Genomic DNA, 26,010 nt, shown 5'->3' with positions numbered 1-26,010 from the left:
TACAAAATGTCAGTTTTTTCCCCCAAATAACACTAGTCAGAAATATCTACTTTGCACAGAGACACATTCTAAATATGCTATATACTGTGCATGAAGGAGCAGATGCTTCACACAGCCATGCAAAATGTCTTTGCTCACAGAGCGTGCAAGTTGGTCTCTTGCATTTCTAGAAGGAATGGTGCAAAAGAAGTACTTTCTGGGGATTAAGCAATCTAATTTTAAAGCCTGCAAAAGAGGTAATCATGAGACATAGGCTCCAAGTTAAGCCACAGGCTCTACATGCTTAGAGAGAAAAAACCCCACATCTTTCAATTTCCCTATCCTGTGCATAATTAAGGAATAATACCCTCCTCCTTGTCAGGGTTATATGATTACATCAAAGTGGAAAAAAAATCCCACAACAAAACCTTGAATGAAAATTATTCAGAAGTACAAAGCATAATTCTAGGAATTAAAAGTGCCGAATTCTGGTTTTGCCAAGGCAGCAGGTTTGCTATACTTACTCCTAGAATAAATGTTACTACCAGTAACTTTCATAAACTTTCAAAATGACACCTGTGTAGTTTTTAAATACACCGCCACATCAAAGCATGAAATCTTGGATTGATGGCCACTGGTGTTTGCGATTATCTCTCTGATGCTAGGGAAATTAAGGAAGAAGAACAGTTTCTAGTTATCTTAAAATGATTGCCCATACTGAAAAACCTAAAATGCCTTTATGAAGCAATGCCTGTTGAGTATGTTCCTTTGCCTTTCCTACCCTAATTTCAAGATTCCCCTGTTCACTGTAGACGTGGTAGAAGAAAAAGGCAGATGCCATGTTACAGAGTGGTTGTCATATCTCTTGAGATGCCTCTCAAGACCATCTCATGAAGGCAGAGAAATACCAGAACAGTAAGTCCTGTACAGATCAAGAGCAGATAGACAGCTGTGATAGTCTTGAGAACAATGTATTTTATTCATCAATAAAACTATACTTTACAGTAGTATTTGCTAAATAAATTATATAATTTCTCTTTTACAAGAAATAAACTAAAATCAAAAATATTTCAAAGACAATATATATACACAACATAAGGCCTTGTTATAAATAACATTTTTTCCTCCTTTTCACCAACAGCAAAAATATCTTTATAGGCTCATTTCCACATAGTATGTGCAGAGGTTTACCCTAACCCTTGTATGACATCAATTCCAGTTTCCGCTGATGTGGACCTAAGTGATTAGAACTGAAGAGTCAAAACAAATGAGATTAATTTTATTCACCACTGTGCTTAGTTTTAAGTAGGTAAAGCAGATAATAATGTTGCTTATGCATAGTTACCGAATGCATGCAATCAAACTACTAGAGAGCTGGTAAGAAAATATCAGTTTCACGTCCAAAAAAGTTGATTGGCAATATAGTAGAAAGCAGCCTGAATACACAGTTCTTCACAGTTCAGCAAGCAACGTCAGATGATAGCAGAGTGTGGAATGTTTCACATCGTTTTTGCCAAGTCCATCAATCCTTTCTATGGTTCAAAGGTCCTGACACTTCTTAGAACAAGTTCAGTTGATTATTACTCTTTGTCTATTAGGCTTAGCAAATTCCTCCTTCTTAAATGAGGAGTGCAGAAAGTGCTCTTCATTAACCACGGTCACTTCTCTCAGTTTTAGTCTTCGTGTATTTGTTACTGGGAATACAGAAATGACAACAGAAGTCAAGACTTGTGTGTGTTTGTTTTCTTACATAATTATAAACAGGTAACATCTTTCCTCCCCTAAACAGGCTGCAGCACAGTTTGCTGGCGATTATTTTCTTATCTTGCCCCCTAACCAAAAGCATTGGTCCTTTTTCTTGTACAATGGCTAGCTCCTATGGTTTTGCAGACATTGCAGTATGCTTACATTACATGAAACAGAACCACTTGCTGCTGCAAATCTGGACATCAGAGAAGGCAGTCCAAAATGAGAGTGCTCAGCAGCTCACAACAGCTTTTATTACCCTGCACAACTGACTGGGGCCTTTGTTACTTAAAACTGTTAGAGGAAAACTGGCAGTCTTCATACAACATGTATAAAAGTCCTGTTAGCTTTTGCATGATACCCTTCCCCAGTTGAAAAAATCATACCTATCCAGCTGATGTTGTAGTCAATTGCATAGCAATCATTCTATTTCACAAAAAAAAAATATATTTACTTAATCATGTTAATGATTTAGTTTTCTACAGTATTTTCTACAGAATCAGCAGTTACATAAGAGAAATAGTTGATCACTTCTTAGCATCTCTATGGAGTCAGGGATCAACTGAAGACAAACTGTTCTCTTCCGAACGCCTTATTCCTATGACACAAACTAAGGATAAACTGACAGCTAAACAAACTATTGCAGTAAATAGAGTGCATCTCAGATCATGCAGCCAACATGGAGTAGGGCACTAAGCCAAAACAAAGACATTTGTAGTTACCTTACTCTAAAACCTTATTACAAGATATAACAAAGGCATAATTCCCATTTATTAAACAGAATTTTAAGGTCACCTTTATATTGTACTTTTCAATACAAACATTTAATTAACCTTTAAATAGTTCAACAACAATCTAATCTTGACTATGAACAACAACAAAAAATCTCCACAGGCATTTTTAAAGCTTATCTTAGAAAAAAGTAACCAGTAGATTTAAATCAGTATTTTAGTTATGACTTCTAGCGCTAGACCTTGAACCTTGAAGAATATTTCAGTATTGTGCTGTGGCAACCTTTAAACCTATTACTTTATTGTGCACCAGTGTTAGGGTGTTCATAATCACTGATGCTAGTGAGCACAGTGCTAATTTCTCAGAGGCTGTTCTCTCTTCTCTAGATAGCTGTGGTCTGGCAATGGAAGTCTATCTACTGCCATATTAGCACCTGAATGTGCTAAGGGAATAAAGTAGTATGTACTTACAGGACGCAGAACAATTTAATATGTAAAGCAAAATTGTTGGAGAAGTGAGTGAAATTGAAGACTGTGATATTTTAAAAAGAATATGACATAAAGCTAACAAGGATTTAAAAAAAAAATTTAAGAAGCAGTTTGGCAGAAAAAGTTGAAAAATGCTAATACTGATAAACAAAATTCTGTTTTATGAAGCCAAGATAAAATAGTCAAAATTTTCACTAGCACCATCTAGTTTCTGGCTGAAAGCTCAGCTCTGAATGACTTCAGGTCCATTTTTGATAGATAAAATGGTCACTTAGCACAACTAGAGACCCTCTGGCCTTACCACTACTTTTCACTCTCTAAGGAGACTAGTAGTATTACTGACGCTAGCTTTGTGCTACTCCTCTAATTTCATAATGCAATTGTGATTAGCTTATTCTTGTTCCCTTTGCTCTGATACTTCCAAAGCATTTCAGAGGGATCAGCAATGGAAAAAAACATCAGCAAAATTTGCATAACACAATTGGAGAAACAGACCTGACAGAAACACACAGCAACTGCTAACTGGGTGAGTCAGTCACAGAAATGCTGTTTGTGGTACTGATGCCATTTTAAGGAGGCTGGATTTTCAGATAGTTTATCTTTCTGTCAGGTCCAGTCCAGTTCTGTGCAGATTTTTCTGGAAAAAACTCCCATCTATTTCAAGGCACAGGGCATGATCTTCTAAGCAACTCTGTACCCACTGCACAACTTCTGGCGTTACTTTGACTACAGATAAAAGAAACATAGAGCCTGAGTTCGCCCATAGCAATTGGGTCTGAAATGATAAATAATGGACAAATGACACTACAGAATGCATTCCTGAATCACTGTCTGAATGATATATACCCACACTGTGTGTATAGTGGATTTACAATGTTTGAACCTACTTGAGGCTTTTTGTATCAGAGCATTTTTGTGCTCCAGTTCTCTTTTCATGGCTTTGTTTTTGAGCTGATTGATTTCCTCATATGGTGCATGAAAAGCCCTGGGCATGAGAATGTGTAATTTAGTGACAATACGTGCTGGCATTTTAGCACTTGGCTTAGTCAGGTAATGTATCACTTGTAATCTGAAATTGCACCTTTTTAATCTAATCAAGTGCAGAATTCCCATGTCTGATTTTCATGCCGGGGCGACTGAAATGTTGCTGTTACTTTGCTTCCTAAATAACACTGCTTCTGCAAGAACACCTCTGCCAAACTGCATTCATGTGCTAGGTTGTTTCACCTCACACCAGGTTTCAGTTTTTTAAGAGACACAGGCCTCTTTTTCCTCTCCTTTTAAGATCATGGATGGATACAGGGATAAGATAAGATAATACAAAGGAGCAGTTTCTGATTAAAACAAGTAGGTTTGCCCCCTTCAGCCTTAATTAAACAGGATTCTGCTCTGAGGAAAGAGTGCTTGATTGGTTCCAGTATGAGCACCTAACATTGTAAAAGATTATTCTGCTCTCAGGGAAAGGAAGGGTGTCTGTAAGGGAGGAGGCCTGAATTCCCTTCTCATAGTCCCATGTTTTTCCATCAGTATCTTCAGTGGAAACAGGCAGAGATACTGAAGCCTCCAAAAAGACAGCAGCACATCAGAATTTGAGGTATGCAGCATTAAGCTTGTTTTTACTTGTACCCTGCCTGGGAACTGCTTTAATTTCAGCTGTGCTTGTTATTACTCCACAACAGCACCCTGAAGAAAACTACAACATGATTAGAATTGAATTAAATGTTACGAAAGACCAAGAAGCAAAATATTTCTGAACGAAAAACAAGCACCTCATCAAGAAGTTACAGTGGAAGTACAATCCCCTAGCCAAAGCTGAATCTGACTAGGATGCTTCATTCAGTCAAAGCCAGGTGGGAATTTTCTTCTCTGAAAGAAGAGTACATCCTAAAAGAAAAACCTTAGGGTGATAAACTAAAAATAGCTGAACAGGCGAATATATTTGTACGAGAAACTAACCATGAAGATGAGCAGCTAACCAGTAACCTGGCATTTGGCAGGGCTTGAATATGAACTGGGAAATGCTCAAAGAGACAGGCCTTAATACAGAACTATGCAAGTGAGAACAGAAGAAAAGAGGAAGAGCACTGAAGAGCAAGAAAAGCCAGACAGTTTTGACACTTTATAAACAGGCATTTTATAGAACAATATTGGTAAATCTGCTTATCTATGCATCTACTGCTGATTTGAAATATAAAATCAATCTCCAGCTATGTTTTAAGACTTCAAAATCCTATAATAAAATTGGCATTTGGGCTTAACCCACAATGTAAGTAATTATAAATGTAACAACATTATCTATGCAATTAATCTGACACAGATCACAGCTACACTAACCAGCAAGCCCAGCTACACTAAATAGGCTGGGCTTGCTCATCACCACAGTTGTTCCATTCTTTTATTTTACAGAAGCTCTTACCAATCCTTTGCAACCATAACTTCAGTGGTTGTGACTTCTAAATTATACACAAGTTCTGCAAGCCTTTCCTTCAACAACAGGAGGCAATGCTTTATTTCCATGTAATAATTCCTGTACTACCTAAGAATCTTCCATTATAGTTAAATATACAGAAGTATTCTCCAAGCAAAATAGTTCATTAATGAAATCCTGTAGGCAGGGCACATGTTTACTTATTTAAATCCTATATTTACCACCAAAAACTTAAGATGTACAGCATCACAAGAGAGCAAACTTCAGTTTGTCGCTGTGCTATTTACATGTATGTTCTTGTCCCATTTTAGGTGTGAAGGAAATCAGGCCTAGTTGCAGTGAACCAATTAAAGTAATTCTTAAACCTTACTACTCTGATTTTACTGATATTGTAGTTCGTCAATATAATATGTCAGCTACCTTTGTAAGTCATTTCAAGGCTAGGCTAAGAAAACACAGTGGCGTACTTCATAATTGCACATGTCCCTCTTCCCTCTTCAGGGACAGAATGCTCAACTAAAGAACTTGGGAATTCACTGCAGAACAGAAGGAACAAGGTCATTTTAAGTTATTCTTTACTTTCTACATGAAATTACCACTTTTAAGGTTCTTTATTTTAGGTACTAGTCCTTAGTAACACTGGACTAAGGTCTTCTGGATCTGTTGCACTTGCTGATCTCTCGTAAGAAACTTTTGCAGGATTTGGCTTATATTTCCTAGTAATCAAAATCCATAGAACACAGTAGACTTTTGTGTTCAACAGTGTTAGCTGACATTTAAAGCTTTTCTGCTTATATATCAGCTGAAGGTGCCTGAACTGACAGCAAAAATATAGGCCTAGAGGGGAACTTAAGTGAGGAAGAAGGAAACACTGTTCTACTTGGTTTGTGGATTTCTACATCAAACTGCTAAATAGAAGAGTGTGAACATTCTCTGTTACTGGCTTATGTACAGGACACCTTCTATTGATCTCAGCATCTTTTGCTTCTAAGGAACTGATCTATCATTGTATTACATATTCACAAAAGCAAGAAACCTCCAATGCTTTAATTGTCTGCAAAGAAACATTTCAAATCTCCCAACTATTTTATATACCTGTTTCTATCTTTCTGCAATCTTTAATTAAAAATTAGAATTGTTTTAGTAGAATATTCAGTATTTGTTTCCCACTGTATAGTACTAGAATATTTGGAAATAATTTAGATTGGCTTATACTTACTACTCAGTACAGATCATGGTTATTTATATTTTATTAGCTAGGAAGAAGCTAGGTTTCTTAAGTTATCATCTGGGCTAAAAGATTTAAAAGAAAATAAACCAATGGAATTTTAAAGTAAACTTGGATTTAAGGATGTTCCTAACAGTGCTGCTTAAGAGTGGCAGATGCACAAAATGCTGCTTTGCTGAACCTGGGCTTTTTTCAGAACTGAGAAACTCTGGGCCCAGACCAGCTGTTTAGTTGCAAGCTCGAGATGTCTCTGTACCTGTGTTCTGGAACAAAAATTCTTGCTCTGGATTTTGGCATCAGCTGCACAGTGTGAGTCTGCATGGTTCCCTTAATGCAGTGATCCTCAAACTTTTTAACCAGGGGGCCGGCGCGCAGATGCAGTGGCAGGCAGCCATCTGCGGCTGCTTGGTTTCCCCCCCAACCCCCGGCGGGGGGTCTGTAAATACCGGGGGCCAGATTGAGGAGCCTGGGGGGCTGTATCTGGCCCGTGGGCCGTAGTTTGAGGACCCCTGCCTTAATGCTACACCCTTAAACCAATCCTCTTACCTGTAAAGAGGAATTTTCTTTTTATAAGCTCTGCTCCAACCCCACATTACTTGACTGTCTGCGTCTGTACACAACACTGTGCCATTCTAAAGCTGTTTTTTATAGTAAGTTAACAGAATGTCATTTTACTACAATGTCCTTTTTTTCATTCATGGGATCAAAAATTCATAGCTCTTATGAGGACTAAAATTTGTCCAAGAAGTCTAGCATTTCAAAGCAGGAGGCAAGGACATCAAAGGATTAGTGGAGTGACTGAAATTAAGCAAGTTAAGACATTTTTCATTATAACATCTAGCAGGTAAGCCTACAGCAGCTTGTCTTGCAGTAGGAACACAGACAAGGAGTATTAACTAACAGGATTAAAGGAAAATCTGGGAATGCCATTTAAAGCTACATTTTCTCCTCATGCTTTTACAAGGTCAAAATACACCTTGTAACCTTTTCAACTGAGGCTTAAATCAGCTAATGCAAACATTATTCATTTGCTTTATTTTTGAGACGTAGATTAGCAATGACTGACGTGATCCTAGTGTTCTGAAAAACACGCGTATTTCCCTTCTAGTTTGCATTTAATCATCCTTCTATAAAAATAAACCTGCCTTCTGCTCAGCAGCAGTGAATAAAACTGCTAACACATCACTGATCCTGTAGCATTAGACTTTCCTAACCAGAGGCTAACTGTTGTTTCGTGGTCTGCTGAAGGATATTGGGGGGCAATAGGGAGTGAAAGATCAGTGGACAAAGTAATACCTTATTCTTCTTTCTTTGACAAACACCTCAGCATAAGTACAGGTGTCCATGTGTAAGTTACAGCTCATTTCCATAGCAATCTCAAAATAGTTAAGGAGACATCAATACAGTGTGTGGGACAGGACCAAGGAGGCAGAAGTAAGTAATTTCTCAGGATGAGCTTGCCACTTTAGAAATAACATGCGCTTAGCCACAGTATCCAATTTCCTTGAAGCTGCCAGCCATTGCATACCTAGACACTTGAGGTAAGTGCCGCTGCCGTGTCCTGATCATTGAATTTTGAGCTTGGATTTTCAGGGTGCAGAGGAAGGGTGCTGATAGGTCAAAAAAGCATCTACAATTCTCTCCACTTAAGATCTCTTAACTCGTCCAGACCTTTGCTCAGGAAAATAAACACTGGGTACTTGTATAACATCCAGAGTTGGGTTTTATTTGTTCTGTTGATAGTGGTCAGTGGAATACACATACACTTACTGCAGTCTCCCAGAATGAGAGCATTCCCATGATGAATGCTTTACAAGCTGAAAACTAACTGAAGAGCTCACCATCACACCTGGAACTTGTAAGGACAGCCTTACAGAAGGTATTACCTATGCCTGTCACTAGATTTTCAGAGCATTCCACCCACCATCCACCCTACAGATTTCAAGCTTTAAAAAAAGCACTTCACAGTGCTCAGCAGTGTTAATGATAACCAAGATTATTATATTATAAACCAAATTCAAAAGTTACCAACAAAAAATGGTTTCTCTTATGTGGGGCCAAGAGAACCACAAAACACAGAACAGCCCAGGCTGGAAGGGACCTCAAGAAGTATCTGGTCCACCTTTTGTGTGAGAAGGAGCCTGAGAGTATCTGTTCCATCACATCTTGAAAACCTCCAATGATGAGGACTCCACCATGTCCCTGGGGAGGTTGTTCAGGTGATTGATCATTCTCACTGTAAAATTTCTTCCATTGAAATGACACCTCTCCTGGTCAACTTGTACCTGTTGCCCCTTGTCTTCTTTCTGTGGTTCCTTTCAAAGAGAGGGCTTCTGTCTGCTTTGAATATGGGATAACATCTCCCCTGAGCTTTCTCCAGGGTGAAAAGACCCAAGTCTTTCAGTCTTTCCTCATGGGGCATTTTATCCTGCCCTTTGATCATCTTCATGGCTTCCTTTGGACCCTCTCCAGTCTGCATCTTGAATTGCGGGGCCCAGAACGGGAGCCAGTACTCCACGTGCAGCCAGAAAAGTGTTGAGTGGGACGATCACATCTCTATCTCTGCTAGCAATGCCCTTGAGGATGCAGCTCGGGATCCTGTTTGCCTTGGTTGCCGCAATGGCACTCTGCTGACTCCTGTTCAGCTTGTTTCCTCCAGAACCCCCAGGTCCCCCTCGGCAATGCTGCTGCCCAGCCACAGCTCATGGCCGGTGCTGGGCTCTGTTGTCCCAGGTGCAGGACTCTGCACTTGCCTTTGCCGAACTTCACACAGTTCCTGCGAGCCCACCCTCCCAGCCTCTCCAGGGCTCTCTGAAGGATGGTTCTGCTTTCTGACACCTCCACCTTGCCACCCCGTTCAGTGACACCAGCAAACCCAGCGAGGATGCTCTCCCTGCCATTGTCCAGATCGTTTATGTTTAACACAGGGCCCCGTACTGGTCCCTGGGGGACCCCACTTGTGACAGGCTGCCAGCCTGAGTAAAAGCCATTGACCAGCACCCTGAGTGTGGCCTGTGGGACACCTGCCTGCCCATCTCACAGATCACCCACCCAGGCTGTACCCTGACAGTGTGTCCAGGGGGAGGCTGTGGGAAACGTGTCAAACGCTTTGCTGAAGTCCAGGTGAGGCACATCCACTGCTCTCTCCATGTCAACAGAAGATGTTGTTTTGTTGTAGAAGGTCGATCAGGTTACCTTGGCATGATTTGCCTTTGGTAAATCTGTGCTGGACTTTCCCAATCACCACCGGCTTCATTTGGCTTGTAACAGTTTCTAGGAGGACTCGTTCGACCACTTTCTCAGGGACTGAAGCAAGCTGATGGGCCTGTAGTTTCCTGGGTCCTCTTCTGGGCCATTCCTGTAGATGGGTGTGACATCTACCCTCTGCCAGGCGTCAGGAATGCCCCCTGATCTCCACCACTTTTCAAAGATGACAGGCAGTGGCCTCGCAGCAGTGTCAGCAACTTCTGTTAACACCCTGGGGTGGATTCCCTGCGGGCCCATCCACTGATGTGGGCTGAGCCCTTGCAGAGGGCCACTGCTGGTGGGTCACCATGTGCACCGTGGTAGCTACTTGGTCCTGTGGTCTAGGGTCCAGCTACGCTGGTAGAGACACAGGCAAGGAAGGTCTTAAGAACCTCTGCTGTGTCAGCATTATTAGTAAATTGTTTCCCTGCCCTGCTCAGTCATGGGCCTGTGTCTTCCCTGTGCTTCTGCTTAACTGCTTAGGTATCCAAAGAACCCTTTCTTCTTCTTGATGTCTCTGGCCAATTTCAGGTTGTAGCAGAGCCTTAACCTTCCTGTCTACATCTCTGCATACCCTAGCAAGGTTCTTGTAGTCCTCAGTGGGTGTATGGCTGCCTTTCCACAGCCAGTATGCTTCCTTTTTGCTTTCAAGCACATCCAAAAGCTCATTGTTAAGCCACGGTAGTCTCGTTCTGTCTTTTTTCTTTCCCTTTGTAGGCAACAGAATGCTCTTGCGCTTCCAGGGAGGCTGTACTTTAAAAACTCCAAGCACTCACAAGCATCTTTGCCCTCCATGCATGCTTCCCATGGAATCCCTTGCATCTGGGCTCTGAACATATTGAAGCTAGCTCTTAAGAAATTCATGGCCTTTGTCCTACCACTGGTCTTAATTGTTCTCAGCAGGATCTTAAACTCTACAATGTTGTGATCGCTGTATCCAAGGCTATCTTTGGTAGTTATGTTGGCAAGTACGTCTTTCAGTTTGTGAGCAGTAAATCTAGCAATGCAGTATTCCAAGTTGGCATGTCCAGCACCTGCAGCAGGAAGCAGTCCTCACACATTCCAGGAATCTCATGAACAACTTGTGAACCACTGTGCTGTTCTCCCAACAAATGTTTGGGTAATCAGAGTTACCCATGAGGACCAGGTTCCTTTGGCCCAAGACTTCCTTGAGCAGCCAAAGTAAGGTTTTGTCAGCCTCATCATCCTGGCTGTAAGGTCAGTAACAGATACATAACATAAGATCCTCTGTGGTGACAAACCATCTTATCTTGATCCAAAGGCATTTGATAGAACTGTTGTGGTCTCCATAGCCTGCCTTCATATACTCAAATTTCTCTTTCTTTATGAAGTGCAACTCCACCTCCTTTTCCTCTCTTCCTATCTTTCCAAACACATTTGTAGCCACCCACTGTGTCACGTGACTCTTCACACAAAGTTTCTGTGGTTTCTGTCACATCACTACTCTCAGACTGGGCATGGAGCTCCAGTTCCTCCTCTCTGCTGCTCAGACTACTTGTGTTGGCAAACAGGCACTTGAGGTGGTTGGACTTGGGGTTCTTGCCTTTGTAAAGGGGTTGGGAAGCATTCCCCCCTATTCTAGTAGGCGTGCTAATCCACCATGTTGCTTGTGAGTATGTTGGTGTCACAGCTCTGGATCCTATCCCCCGAGTTCATTAGTTTAAAGCACAATTCATTAAGTCAGCCAATCTGCTAGCAAAGTTACTCTGCATGTCATTACTCATTTGTCCATTTGCCATAGTATTTCAGGATCTGTGAGTCCCTCTTAGCAGATGATTCATGTAAACATCATATCAGCAACAAGCCCAATTAACGCAAGTCCTACAGGAATAGGCTGATTTAATGGGCTACTGGAGGTCACAGTTAACTATTTCAGTTCTACATCTAATTGTCCACTGGTACTTGCTACTGTCTTGTTTCAGTGGAGGCAGGACAGACTACAAACCCCTTAAGTGTGCTGGACTATTAAATCAGTAGCTATTAAGTGGGTACTGTATATACTGAAGTGTTGCTTGCTAAAAAGAAAAAAAAAAGTGGTACAGCCTAGAGAAACTGCATGGGGATCAGACACAAACATGTTCCATCTCAACACAAGAAAAAAATTTTCAGGACAATCAATCACTGGAACCACTTCTGCAGGGATGTGGTAGATCTAGCCCTCATCACTAGAGGTTTTCAAGATGCAATGGGACAGGGTGCTAGATAATCTCATCTAGGCTCCCTTTCCCACAAAAGGTTAGACCAGATGATCTCCTGAGGTCTTTTCCAACCTGAGCTGTTCTATGATTCTATGTTCTGGATCTCTTAAAGACAAAAATCAGGAAACTCTAGAGGTAAGAAAAATAAAGAATGCAGTGAACTTTTATCAAAAAAGGAAACAACTATGCCTGTGTGAAACATCTATTAGAAACCTAATGAACAGACTTTCCTTTTTGACCCTACCCTTCTTCTCTAGTACAATTCTTGCCATGTAAGTCACAGACATTTTTTCATGAGAACACAGGGAAGATATTACCAGGATAAGACCAGAATTGTTTGATTTGTGCTTTAGGAAAACCAACCTTCAGAAAAAAAGCCATGCTTAACACACCTCTCTCTTGATATTTATACTGAGATTTTAAAAATGGCCTAAAAGGGCTTTTAGCATTTAAGCTAATTTAGCATAATTTAATTTAATTTAGCATAATTCAATTCAATTTAGCATAGAAGAGCACAAAACCTCGATTGGAACTGGAGTTGGGTACCTATTGCCTTTATGTCTGTGGAATGTGAGCTATAGATACTAAGGGAATTTTTAAAACACAGGCGACATAAAGACAACCAAACACAACAAACTTGAGCTTATCTTTCAGCAGTCAGATAAACTGCTCACTAGGAACGAAAACAGAAAAGAGGAGATAAATTTTTAATCATATTCCAGCCACCACAACTGGACAACCCTTCAAAGCAGAAAGTGGAGCCGTTAATGTACTTCATATTAAGCTCTACTTCATTGGCTTCAAAACTGCTGATGTAAACACAGAACCTTCGTCTCTGAGAAAATTTAATTTCTACATTGTGGAATATTCAACATGAAGAGGAAAGACTTTTCTTTATTCTTTTTTTTTATTCTTCTCTTACGGAAACAAATAATAGGGAAAAAAACCCTACCATCAGAGAAAAACTGGAAGGCATTTTGTCATACTTAGCATACATAACACAACAGTTAACAGGCACATAGATTCTTTAAGGACTTGCTTTGGCAAGGTACTTAGGCATACGTCTCATATAAGAAATACCTAAAAGAACCTCTGGATTTTGAAGTTAAGCATGTATCTTAGTCACTTACTGACCGTGAATCAAAGGAATTAGAGGGGGAAAAGCCCATCAGAAACAGTTCGACAACTTACTAAGTAGACATCCAAAACTGAAGCATTATCATTTTCCATTTCCAGCGTGCTTTGTTCTGAAGTCAAATATATGGCACTGTCTTCTAAAGTGAAAGTTGAACTCGAAGGTAACCCTTTACTGCAAAGAGAAGGGAGACTACAATCAACCAAACCCCAAAGTTACAGAGTCAGTTATAGCTCAAAATTTTAAAATAAATTTCTCTCTTAAACCTAAAAGCTTCAAATACTTGAAAAGAGGGAATATAAATGGCAAATATATATGTGCTGACAATGGCTAGATAATTGGTAGCTCATATTTGACTAACATACCCAAACCACAGTTTCTATTTTTGCATTAACTAACATTTTATGAGGAACTAATACTGTTCCTGAACTCTAATGTTTACTTAAAGAATGAAACTACGTCCCAGTAAGTGTGGAGTAACTTCATTAACTTCACATTACACATGGTGTAAGTTTTGGCATCATTTCTTAACTCACAATAGGGAAAAAAAGATTCAGTAATTAGGCACAGGAGCATTGAACTTTCTCATGCAGATATGGGATCACTTGCAGCCAACAGTTCAGAAGGGAAAGTGGGAGAAGAACAAGAGTACACTGTAATAGGTACAGCTCTGCAAGGAAGTGACATTTACAGAGCAAGTGCACTGTATGATTTTATTCATAGATATGATTTTTTGTTCTCTGCTACCCAGAAAGAATGTGAAACTGCAAATGCATCTGCACAAGAATCCACATAATCCATACCTGGAACCAGAAAGCTGAAAGTCTCAAAGGTGTTTTAATGCAGTTAGGTGCTCATTTTATCCCCTGTCCTCACTAGCTGCCAGAAACTAATACTCCAGGCTGCCTTGAAAATTCAACTGTCAGTTTTGCAGAGATGTATTTTAAAAGTTCTTAGGTATTTATTTACATGCAAGGTGAAAACAAACAATTCTGCATTGTAACTGTCTATGAAAGCATGATTACAGCCATCAGTCCAGAAATTACTAACCTTCCCCTCCCTTTGCAGTACTTTGTAGTTTAATTATGTTTCAGATGGAGTATAGTATCAGGAAGCACAAAGCTAGCATGCAAAGTAGAAAACAAATTCAAAAGCTCAACAAAATAATGAATCATCAGTCACCCTCATGTCATATTAGTATTAAGTGTACAGCACTACATTTGCCACATTACAATGTTCCTTTTATTATATAGCGTATTAGACGTCTTTTCAATAGGAAGACTATTTCTTCTGTCCCTAGGGTAACCAAGCTCCCACTGTCTTAGTAGCAGTTTTCTCACACCTGTTACTTGTATTCCACTGAGTAACATTTCAGTCACATCAGTTTTCTGCCAATGCTTCATTTTACTGAAGTGGGGAGGGCAGACAGGGAGGGAAAAAATGGGCTGCTGCCGAATGTTAGACTGTTTTATCATCTCCCACAAAATAAGCTCTGGCATGACAGATGCTACTCTTGTTGAAAGGGGAGGAGGCGTGAAGGAAGACAGCCACTTTTGCCTGCAGAATTTTGATTTGCGCTGCGGCGCAGTTCAGGCCTCTGAATGTGCAAAGGCCAATATAGGAAAACGACGTGACACAAGATGAATGTGCAGTGAGCAGCTACTACAGCTATAAAAATATGCAAACCCAGTGGTCAACCTTTCCTTCTGGAAAACAGCGCTCTGTGTTACTAACTGTAAAGCAAGTTGGGCAGGCTGTGGTGTATACCTGGCTTTTATTCCTGCACTAGGTTAGGTTTAAAGGCTAAAAAAAAATAAAATAAGTTATTCCTTTCATATACACATCAGGCCACATCACTGCCACCTTTGCTGCTGCTGTTTTTGACTTCTTTCACTTCCTGAAAACCTCTGGAACCTGTACTCAAGACAAGCCGAGGATTCTACAGTTCACACCAGCGGCATTTTATTTTACATCCTTCACGTATCAGAAGACTAAGACCTAGTCCTGCTATTTCAGTTTAATTCACTGGCTTACTGTGTCACTTACTTTTCTTCCTCTCTTCTCTACTTTTCCATTAGAAGGCACTGTGCTTCTTTTGCTCTTTGTTAAATTATAATTTATGTTGCTTGCTTCACAGCCTGCTGTGGATAGCAAACAATAGCAATATGAGTTCAGCACTTGGTCTTAGGATTGTTTAACTACTGGTTTTACTTATAAAATGTCATGTCTTCTTCCCTTTGTAGTGTACCTCTTTGTTCCCCTACCTGTTACAGAAACACACTATACAGTCAGTCAGAAAATGAGAATTGAAACAAACCCAGCATGTTAAGAGAAGTCAAAGAGAAATTCTTACGTCATAATTTGGTTATTTAGTAGTGTAGTTCCTAAAAGAGAGATTTAATATACAGAAACAAATAATATATAAAACATATATTAATATACAGAAAGAAAAAGGAGAAAGGGAGCAGAAAAAGTACTAAGATACAGTAATCTTACATACAGAAAACCATGAGCAACTGAAGTCCCTTGAACAAAATCAGGCATGAGAGATGAGAATGAAACAACACAGGTGCCAGTCCACCTATTTTCTTACAAGCAAAGATCCACAACTTATTTGCAGATAGCAAACTCCTTGCTGCTATGACTTTCAGACTGAAAAATTAGAGGTAAACCCTGCAAGTAAGAAAGCATTTCCTGCATGAAGAATTGTTTATTGAAAGGAGAAATGTAGGAAAACTGTTGCAAAACAGAGCTGTCATTTACATTAAGTTCAATAACTGGAGGTTTTTCTCTCTTTAAAAGAACATGAACTGTCCACTTTGGGAAGCCAATCTGTAACATGTATAAAGGAGAAACTGGAAATTCGAAGTCACTGCCATGTTCATTTGCATCTGGAGCCCATGCTAATGTCAGTATGAAAGCAACTGCTTTTGCCAGGAGCTGAATGCTGTGCTGCAACTGTTGTATAATGCTTATGTGTAATAACATAATAACACCTTCTTAGTTAGGAAAAATTTTCATGGCAGAATATAACAATCACTTTGGCTTTTGTACTTGCCTTACAATGACAGCATGAAGAACATGCAGCCCAGCTGGCTAAGTGACTATGAACTACATGAAAACATGCATAAGAACAAGATTTCCAATTTTCCTATGAAAAGGGGGAAAAGCAAGAAGCTTTTTTTTTTTATGGTTTCATCCATAGCGTCAGTGTGGATATCATTTTAAGAAGCATAAAACATTTTGTCCTTATGCTGAAGTGAGGAAAGCCATATTTTGACCTTCTAAATCACACACTAAAACACATTTAAACAAAAACCAGGCCTGAGTTCTCTTCCTCTTGAGTTGAAAATAAAATAAATCCTTCATTTTCTGAAGTCCTTCTAAAATACTCTTTTGGACATGAGATGCAAAAAAATCCTCACTCAAATTAGCTCAAAAAGGTAAAGATAGTTAGAGATTGCTACTTGCAAATATGAAAAAATTGGGTGTTGGGCACAAGATCTTCAGTAGAAACAACTAAATTAGACTGATCTTCTGCAGATTTGTAGAACAGTAACTTTTACACATTTTAATCTACGGATCATATAGATAAGATCATATTAAGTTTCTAAGGAATAAAGGAAAAAAATTACAACTTGTCAAGGAGCTAGCATAATCAGGCAAGATTATCTGAAATAATAAAATAAAATAGTAATAACAAATAAAAAATTAAATAATAATTCAAACCCTCCCAAAGTCTAATTACTATTTCTGTACTTCATATTTTATTTGCACTAAACTGACATGACAGCTTTAGAAATTAAACACTTCTGTTTTCTTCACGGAAAAACAAATATGCCTCATCATAATGTGTCTACTTGCAAGGCAGCATGCAGGACAGGTAGAAGTTCTTCAGTCTCCTTTCCAAGCCATTGCACAGCCTTTGAGGAATGGCAGAAACAGTGCCAGGGAGTAACAACTGGCCAAAGCAGAAGTCTAAGCTGTATTTTGAGTTTAGTTGTTTGGCATTTTTCTTCTCCTACAGTGTGAAGAACAGCTCTTGTAGGAATGTAATTAGCAGCTTCTTTCAAATGAGTCACTGGGTCTCCCCCGTTGTGAAGAATTGTAATAGAAACAGGCTTTGATGTCTATCTTTGGAAGTCAAATATGCTTTCCTGTAGCACATCCCACAGAATATTTGCCCCCTAAACAGCATGCATTTGCAATGTCCAATGTGTTTGACAACTCTTATACAAGCTTTTGAAAAAAATTACCAGCTCATTGCATCATGACTTTTGATCTTTAAAATCTCTGTGTATAAAGTTATTCAGAAAAACACCTTGTAGGATAAATGAGCAGTAAAATTATTGTTCAAAGGTACAACTCAATACCAACTGTTGCAGAAATTCTGTCCTCTATACATATAAATGTAAACAGGGACAACAGGTATTTATGGACCCGTTGAACTAAATGCATTAATTAGTCTGTTTACAATGTAGAAATATTAAATCACCTCAAAAACAACCTTGGATTTAATTTTTATAAATTATATGTGTGTCTGGAAAAAAAAAAAAGAGGTAGGTGAAATATAATAAACCTCCCTTGTAATATTTCTCTGATACTGCTGACAAACTTCAGAACTACAGACCTGAAAAAACAATAGATATGACTGATCTTCTGAATATTGCTTCAGGTGAAGGAGTCTGACAGTAAGTTTGTGCTACTATACTCACACCGATGGCAAAACATGATGTGAATCAGTAAACATCACAGTAAACACATCAAATTCATGACACCTTTGCACGTGTTAATTAAAATCATGAGACCTGTAATTTTCGTACATGACATGCATATGTAGTTGAAAAGAGATGGTGTAAGCTATCTGAATTTAGGAACTTTGTCTAGATTACAAAATACTGAGTAATAAAACCCAAATCCACTGAGGTACACATCAACATGTATCAGCCCTTGGAGGGATCTACAATTGGAAGTCTGTCTGAGAAGCTGCTCTGGACCTTCCTCACCAGAAAAAACTATGGTTATGAAATGAAACTTGGAAGGATGAGTATGGAATACAAAAAGGAGCATGCAGAGGGACAAATTCAGTCAGGAAACATTTGCTTATGTATTAAATAATAACTGTTACCATTGGAGTTTCACATGCACGTCTGTGTATGGTAACTGAACAATAATTCTAAATTTCAAGTTAAAAAAAAGTATAGGTATTCTTTCTACTTATCAACAACCAATTTGTTTCCAGAAGCACTGACTAAATAATTTATAAAACTTCTTTTTTCTGTGAAGGAAATGACTTATGATCTTTTTAGGGCTCTATTAAAACAAGTTACAACAAAAAGTGCTGCAAACAGGGCATCAACAGCTGAATGGGATCAGATCCAATTAATTTAGTAAGCACAGATGAATGCATTCCTACTGCAATAGATACGCAGAGATCTCCACAAGAAAGTTTACAGCAACATAAGATGCTGCTTTTAAAATGTACCAAAAAGAAAAAAAAAAAAAAAGAAAAAAAAAAGAACCAAACAGCACACTGTTCAGACTGCAATGTCAAATTATGTCCCTCTATTCATCCTGCATAAGGAGACAAAGGATCCCATCAAATTAGGAAATGTGAAAATGATAGCTCCCTCTTTAAACTGATGTTGATGAAGTTTATGATAATTCTGCAGACTGGCAGCTTATGATATGGTAGTATGTCTCAAGGGATGATAATACAGAGTAGCAACGTAATGAAGCAACATTGTGTATTTCATGATACTGCAATTCACTACAGCTTGCAAATTATGGGAAGGCTCACTTCTTTCAGATATATAGTGCTGGTTTTACACTTAAAACAGTGAGATTAAAAAAATCCATTAAAAAGTCATATATATATTTGCTGGTGAAGGACGCATTATTCAGCTAATATTCCTTCCACAGGCTACCGATATCTGTTCCCCAACAACTGCTAATCCCAACCACCTGACAGTAAGGTCAGATAATGTCACAAGTACCAGGACAGTCTCAGATCTACATTGGCCTGCCACAAACAGAACATTAATTTTCCAGTAGGTTTTTATTCTTCTGAATGGGTGAAGGCACCTTGTGATCATTTCACCAAAAGAAGGGTGCCTCAATCATGAAAGTGAAGTAAACCTTGGAAGAGAGCAAAGTCTTCTCACTCTGCCTCGAGGCTGCCTACCTATATAGCAAAAGAACTGAGGAAAGACTTAAAAGCAGGAGGTGACGTCTCTTTGTTGCTCACTAGAACTTTTACCAGAAACTTCTAGACAGTAACCTTGAGCAAAAATAAATTAAACGGGTATGATGTAAACAGGGTGCTATATTTATTTACTGTTCTCTCTTCTAGTATTATGTCTGCTTAATATGCTGTTGAGTTACATAGTGGTGGTGCTCTTTCTGGTGATGTTTTAAGAGGATGAACTTTTGTAACAGGAAATAAGGTCATTTATGATATCTCACAGGCTACTTTTCTGAAAAAAATTATGTACCTTTTACACATCAACATGTATCTATAGGCTTAGAGCTGGAACAGGTGAAATTAAAGGGTTACTCAAGGCTAATTACAAAACATCACACTGAATCACTTACTCAAAGCAGACTGAGAAACTTCCCTTCACAGGACTAGTCCTTTAGTCTTTGTTAGGTCCTTCTTCCATTGTCAGGGTCACTGACCTGTGCTTTTCAGGACAGCACTGGTCTGCTTCAAGGACAGAACCTCTGCTTTATGAAATACCTGCCTAATCTTACAAAAGGTTTCATTAAGGATATACTCCTGCTAGGTCTTCTAAAATAATTATCCTGCTCCTGCTTTCTTGCCACCCTTCACAGCCAAATTATTGAAAATTATTCAGAATATCCAATATGGGCAAATATACTATGGCAAAATATTAAGTCTCTAGTTTTGCCACAGTTACTAATAATTGCTATTTGGAGTTTCTAGCCTTTATTTTATACACAAGCCACAGAATATCAGTGGGCAAGCAAACAGTTTACATCTGAGAATCAGTCAGCTCTCCTTGCTTTGCTGGAGTTAATATCTGTTCTGAATTCTTGCTATATGGTATTTAATATTGAATCTAAATACCCACATGAAGAAAATACTTAATACATTAAAAGTAGTTTCACATGCTTAAATAATAGATGAGTAGAGCAGAACTATAACCCACAGACTACTTTAATTTTTTCCAGACTCATACATTATTAAGCATTCTCTTTTAACTCAATGACTAAGATTATGTGTAAATGGCTCAGAAAACTTTAAATGGAGAAAGAACTGTATTTGTTTTTCAGGAAATCTAGATGCCTCACTGATCCCTTGGTACTGATGCTAGTTACTCTACACTTGATACTAAGGACTGATAATCTTTAAACATTTACACTGAATTCCAGGATTACTCAGTATTCTTCTGGCTATGAATAGTAATACTACAACCAAAACTTCAGTGAAAAGCTAGTAGGAAAAGCAAATTTCAGATTAATCTTTTTAAGACTATGAACTCTATGCAATAGAGATCATCATACTAGGTGTATGTATGAGGCTTAAACCATTAAAATTTAGACATGCCTTAGTAAATAATTGGTGCATCATCCAGATGTGCTTTACACTTCACTTTTGAAGTCTGTGACTGAAATTTTGTATTTTGAGATGTGTCCAGGACAAGTACTTACATGGCAAGAAAGATTATCTCTTCTATTCCTATGAACACTTCATAAACCAAGTACAATAAACCCAAATACTAACTTCCAACAGCAACAGAGAAGGGGGTTTTCTGTTCACTTAGATGACATTGTTTTCTTCATACCAGCCTGTATCATCAAGAAAATACCAAACTGTAAGGTTAAATGCAATATATATTAGCCTTTGGCCCAACAATGGTTTTTTTTGGTGCTTCTTCAGGACTGCAGGTAGCAGTGTTATGCTCTTTAAACCAGTATGCTTCCACCTGCTTTTCTGCTATGTTTCTTGCTCTGTTAACCTTGTCACAGTATTGTTCCAACAAAGTATAATGGAGAAGTAAATAAACATAAATTGTTCACTTGATTAAGTACCCCTGAACACTTCTACACATTAGGCACTAGTATTTAGATATGTTATTAACTACTACAGCTGTAATCCTATAATAGGAAGAAAAAAAAATAATGACAGTACACCTTAAAGTGTACAAAGCTCTTCAGATACAACAAAATATAGCTTCTACCAGCACATTAATGAGATTTACAAATTACAGCCTTTTTTTCAAATTAAATAACTGAGTTGAAACTGACATATACATGGAACTTCTTCATAAAAGAGTAAAAAAAATTCTCATAATTAATCTCTTAACAGCAACACACATGCTGTCAGCAGTTGATAGCTAGAAGTTCAAATTTCTGCAACAGCATCATTACAGTTGCATTGATTGCCAGTTTTAACGCAGACTTTTGGTAAGGCAAAGACAAACTGGGGGGGAAGCACAGGAAAGAACAAGAGAAATCCCTATATACACAGTGTATCAGAAAGAACACTTCAGCTGAACAGAGGTTTTTTACAATTTCAACAGTGTACTGAGTTCTCATCCTTAATTTTTAGACTGGAAAATAAAGAAAAGCCAAGCAAACCACCCCATTTTTGCAGTTACTTTCTCCCATTCAGTAATGGTCAGCCACAATGAGTGTGCTCAACTGTGCTGTTGCCCTCTTGCTAAAGCAGTCTGTTTTATCTTGGTTCTTAATTGAAAAAGAAAAAAAATAGCAAAATAATTCCATCGCAGGAGTATTGGGAAAGCCTTGTTTTTCTTTAAGCCCCATGTTGCTTCAATCATAGTCTAATTTTCTTTTTCCCATGGGGATTCCCCCAGTGTCTCACTGCATCTATTACTAGCATTAGCGCATTCAAGCTTTCTTCCTCCACCTAGCTGCTTGTTCTCATGAAGCTTGCACGAATTTAATTCACTTTGACTCACATTCAGACAAGTCTGTCTAAGCTTCAGAAGCTAAGGGTGGTGAGTGAACAGACAGAACATTTAAACTTAACACACAGAAGTTTGTTTACACAGAAAACCAGACTGGCAAAAGGTGTGATTAAGCACTTCTTACAACAGGAAAATGAATACCTACAAATCCCTTCCACTCCCAGATGTTTCTAAGCTGTCTTTGAAAATGAGACATGTCAAGTCACGGGGCATTTCAGTTCTAAGTTTGGTCATTTCAAGACATTTTGACAGTGTAAGAGAAAAGAAAACCACAGCCCCTCAAAGCCTTCCAAAATTTCAAGTGGACTGCGCCAAAAACAGCAGTGCAAAGGTAAAGCAAGCAAACCCTTGAAAAATACACCAAATAGCAGAAAGAAGAGGAAAGAAAAGGCAGAAATCCATACTACATACACATCTTACAAAAAGGAGGTACAGAATGCATTAAGAGAAACAAGAATTAGATTTCACATAGATTGTTTTCCTAGGCTCAAACATCATCAGAAGAACTCAGCAGTCCCTCCTTCCACAGCCTGCAGTATCTTGGCATTGCTCTAAAGACAGAGAGGTGAAGTACCCCTTTATGCATCATGGGACTTTATTTGGGTTTGTGACTGGAAGCCATGAGACATGCTGAAACATACACTGGAAAGAAACTTCTACCTTGCAACTCTGGTTTAAAACACTTCCAGAAACACCTGTAAAGGCATTAACCTCCTTCAGCTCTTTGCAATTGTAAAAGCAATGCCAACTGAGACAACAGTCATACTGCTCAGGACATTCAGATTTGTCATCTTTAATTTAATTAATCCATACTTATTAGGAAAACTTTATCTCGAGGGGGCAAAAAATCTGTTATCACTTCTTCTATAAAAATAATCCCTGATAGAATATCTAAATATTACATTTCCTAAGATAAAGCAAACAAACCCTTTCAAAGAAGGGTATTTGGACTCAAAACTGAACATATATTCTAGTGGAAAATGGACTTTTAGGTACTAAAATATCTCTGTATCAAATAGAAACCTACTTGAGGAGTGGAAAATCTTTGAAAATTTTAACAGAAGCAATAGTCAGTCCTGTTCTCTTACTAAATGAATACTTGATATTCCTTATGACAGAACCACCTGACTGAGAAACAGCTTCATAAATCAAAAACCAGCTCTCTTCTGACAAATAGGAAAGCCTACATTTGCTGAATAATATATGTCATGTTTGCCCTTTTTTAGGTAAAGTTCCTTTTGTGCTGAAAAATACAGCCATTTCCCCCTCCCCTCTGCTCCTTCATTCACTACATCTACCAGTTCTTCTTGACATTGCCTGGGTAACACCTCGAGTTTCCTCTAACTCTTCAAGGACTCTTCAAGCAATCCAGAAAAACATTCCTAGTAACTATATGTTTATGACTGCTGTTCATTCTCTCTTTTCTACCTTAATCACAAATCTCCAAATGCTGCTGTGCATCATCTACCAATTAGTTATGTCAGTTCTAATCTGTACCAAGCCGGGTCTACAGAAACCCTCCTCACATGACAGAGCCTCAGGAGCTAGCTCTGGCTCAGCAGGTCACCTCTGCCTGCTTAACCACAGGCAGCAGTTCCTTACTTAAAACCACAACACTGAGCATCCTCAAAGAGAGATGGTTCTGAGCTTCTTTTTCATATAAAATGCCATTTCCCTCCCCTTGGAAAATGATTACATTCATGGTTGATGGTAATTACCCCCCCTCCCACCCCCCCAAAATTAAAAATACAGTGTGTGCTTCAAGGTACCCAAAAGTATTACTGCTTTCTTTTTAATGAGGCAGATAAAGGCACCTGTCCTCTCACTGGTATGGGCACATACCACTCATTAGCATTAATAAGAGTTAAGGATCTGTACAGATACTGTATTATTACTATCTGTGCAGGATTATCTCCCTTTATTACCCTAAACCAGAGATTTCTGAATGGTTACAAGGAAATCTGTGTACTCTGTACTTTGTGCCAGGACACTTTGAAAGAGGAGGAAAAAGCCTGACAAAGAAGATGCGTAACTGTAATTCTATTAAATAACTTGAAGCAGAATGTTACAGTCAATTAAATATTTTAACAACTGAAAGCAGGCTCACATTAGCAAGCAAATCATTCTTCCAGGTTTTTTTCTAGGACCGCTCCAGCCTTCCTGTTTATCAGAGACAAATGGCAAAGTGATGAGTCCTGCATTACAACATTTTGTAATACTCAAAAGCAGAACTCCAGCATGAAAAATCTAAGATACCTACAACTCAATGCATCATTGTAGCATGGGGTTTTTTGGTGGTTTTATTTGCCTGATAGCTTTTCTCATGGGGGGACGAAGTTCCTTCAATGTACCATAAAAACATAATCGAAACTTAAGCTGGCTATATTATTTAGCACCATGAAGAGGCAAGGACCTCCCTGCAATGATGCAGGAAGCAGAGATGGGTACAAAACTGCCAGTACCCAGGACCATCTTGAAGAAATTAGTTTAAAACTGAGCATGCTTAGCAGCTTTTTTAAATCCTGAAAGCAAGCTACTAGCTATGACAGGGAAACTAATCCTCATGAATTCTACATGCTGAGATTGTGAAACGAAGCAGTCGTTGGTCAGGAGAAAAAAACTGCCACTGAGCCCTAGCTGAAGGCGATACATCTGGACTAGCAAGGATGCTAACTGGTCAGCCCCCATGGCAGATCTCTGGGCTATAGGGCAAGGTCATGGAGACACCACACATCTATGAATGCTGGTGCAAGGTCTGTGCTGTATTAGAGAACATGTTCTGCTGTACTGACAAATTGAAAGTATGCAAACCCAGACTGCAGATACTACAGTTATAATTTGATTTTATAAGATAAGGATGTGCAGGGTGATTGCAGAATTGACATGTACTACATTTTAGGTTACTTCATTGACTGAATCACAACTGGAGACTAACAAGTCTAAACATACAATCAAAGTGTAGATCTGCTACAAACATTATTTATTTTAGAATTATTTTGGAATATCTTCATAGGAAAATATCAAGGACTTACTCATAGCTTTTCTCTACTATTAACTCATGGAGACTAAAGATTATTTGAAATGTACTATTTGCAGTAAATTTGAACTCTAAAAGAGCTCTCCTTTGCCGACTAATGCTAGTTTGAAGTAGTTCTGTAGTTTTATTTGATGTTTAGAGCAAATAAAAAACCCCAATACTCTATAACCTGACCTCTAGCAAAGCTAAAACTTGGTAAATGATCATGGAACACTGAAATCCTACAGCTAATTTTGTCACAAACTGGACAAGACTGACAAAAGTTGAATTGAAGGAGCTCTATTTCTACTAACGTGTACTAGTAATTTTAGTTCCTAAAGCTTGTGTAATGCATTTTGGGACAACTTGTGATGGTTTTGTAATTAAAACGTCGTATTTGTAACACCCCAAACCATACCTCATTCCAAATTTTAACAGCAAGACATCAGACCTATGGAAGACACCACATCAGTGAGATTTATTTCAACCTAATGAAAATGGAAGCTGCAAATATCACTTTGATCAACAAATTGCAAGTCATATTACTTCTTATGAAAATGCAGTTGGTCAAATTTAAATAGGTGGTAAAAGCCTACTGCCTCAAGATTGATTTTAAAGTAACTCAATCTTTTTAGACAACATGCAGTTTTAAAGTAAAGAACTACATCCTGGCACACGAGTAAGCTTACCAACTTTATACAGACATCGTGTAGTCCAGGATTCCAAATTATTCCAAACAAAATTCATGAGTTCACACTGGTTACTCTTCTTGACAAAAACAAAGAAATAGCTATTTTGCAGTACAACACATGGTAAAGAGATTCACAAGCAAGCAA

General features: G+C 38.6%; 1 protein-coding gene across 5 annotated transcripts in view; it reads right to left on the bottom strand.

Moving 5' to 3' along the window:
* Window positions 1–934: 934 nt before the first annotated feature.
* Window positions 935–26,010, bottom strand: part of PIP5K1B (phosphatidylinositol-4-phosphate 5-kinase type 1 beta) — a 122,760-nt gene continuing 97,684 nt past the window's right edge. For 4 of the 5 annotated variants that reach the window (XM_037373946.1, XM_037373947.1, XM_037373949.1 and 1 more), the window contains 2 exons: window positions 13,258–13,375; window positions 935–1,673 (listed from right to left, as the gene is read on the bottom strand). In XM_037373946.1, coding sequence (XP_037229843.1) covers window positions 1,671–1,673; window positions 13,258–13,375 — 121 coding nt within the window. In that variant the 3' untranslated portion in view covers window positions 935–1,670. Of the gene's footprint in view, window positions 1,674–13,257; window positions 13,376–13,410; window positions 15,343–26,010 lie in introns of those variants that run through there. The other variant, XM_037373948.1, reaches the window with a different exon arrangement.

This window comes from Falco rusticolus, chromosome Z (assembly GCF_015220075.1).
Source record: "Falco rusticolus isolate bFalRus1 chromosome Z, bFalRus1.pri, whole genome shotgun sequence".
Taxonomy (NCBI): domain Eukaryota; kingdom Metazoa; phylum Chordata; class Aves; order Falconiformes; family Falconidae; genus Falco; species Falco rusticolus.
Note: the sequence above shows the minus strand (reverse complement) of the source record. Positions and strands in the feature narration are given on the sequence as shown.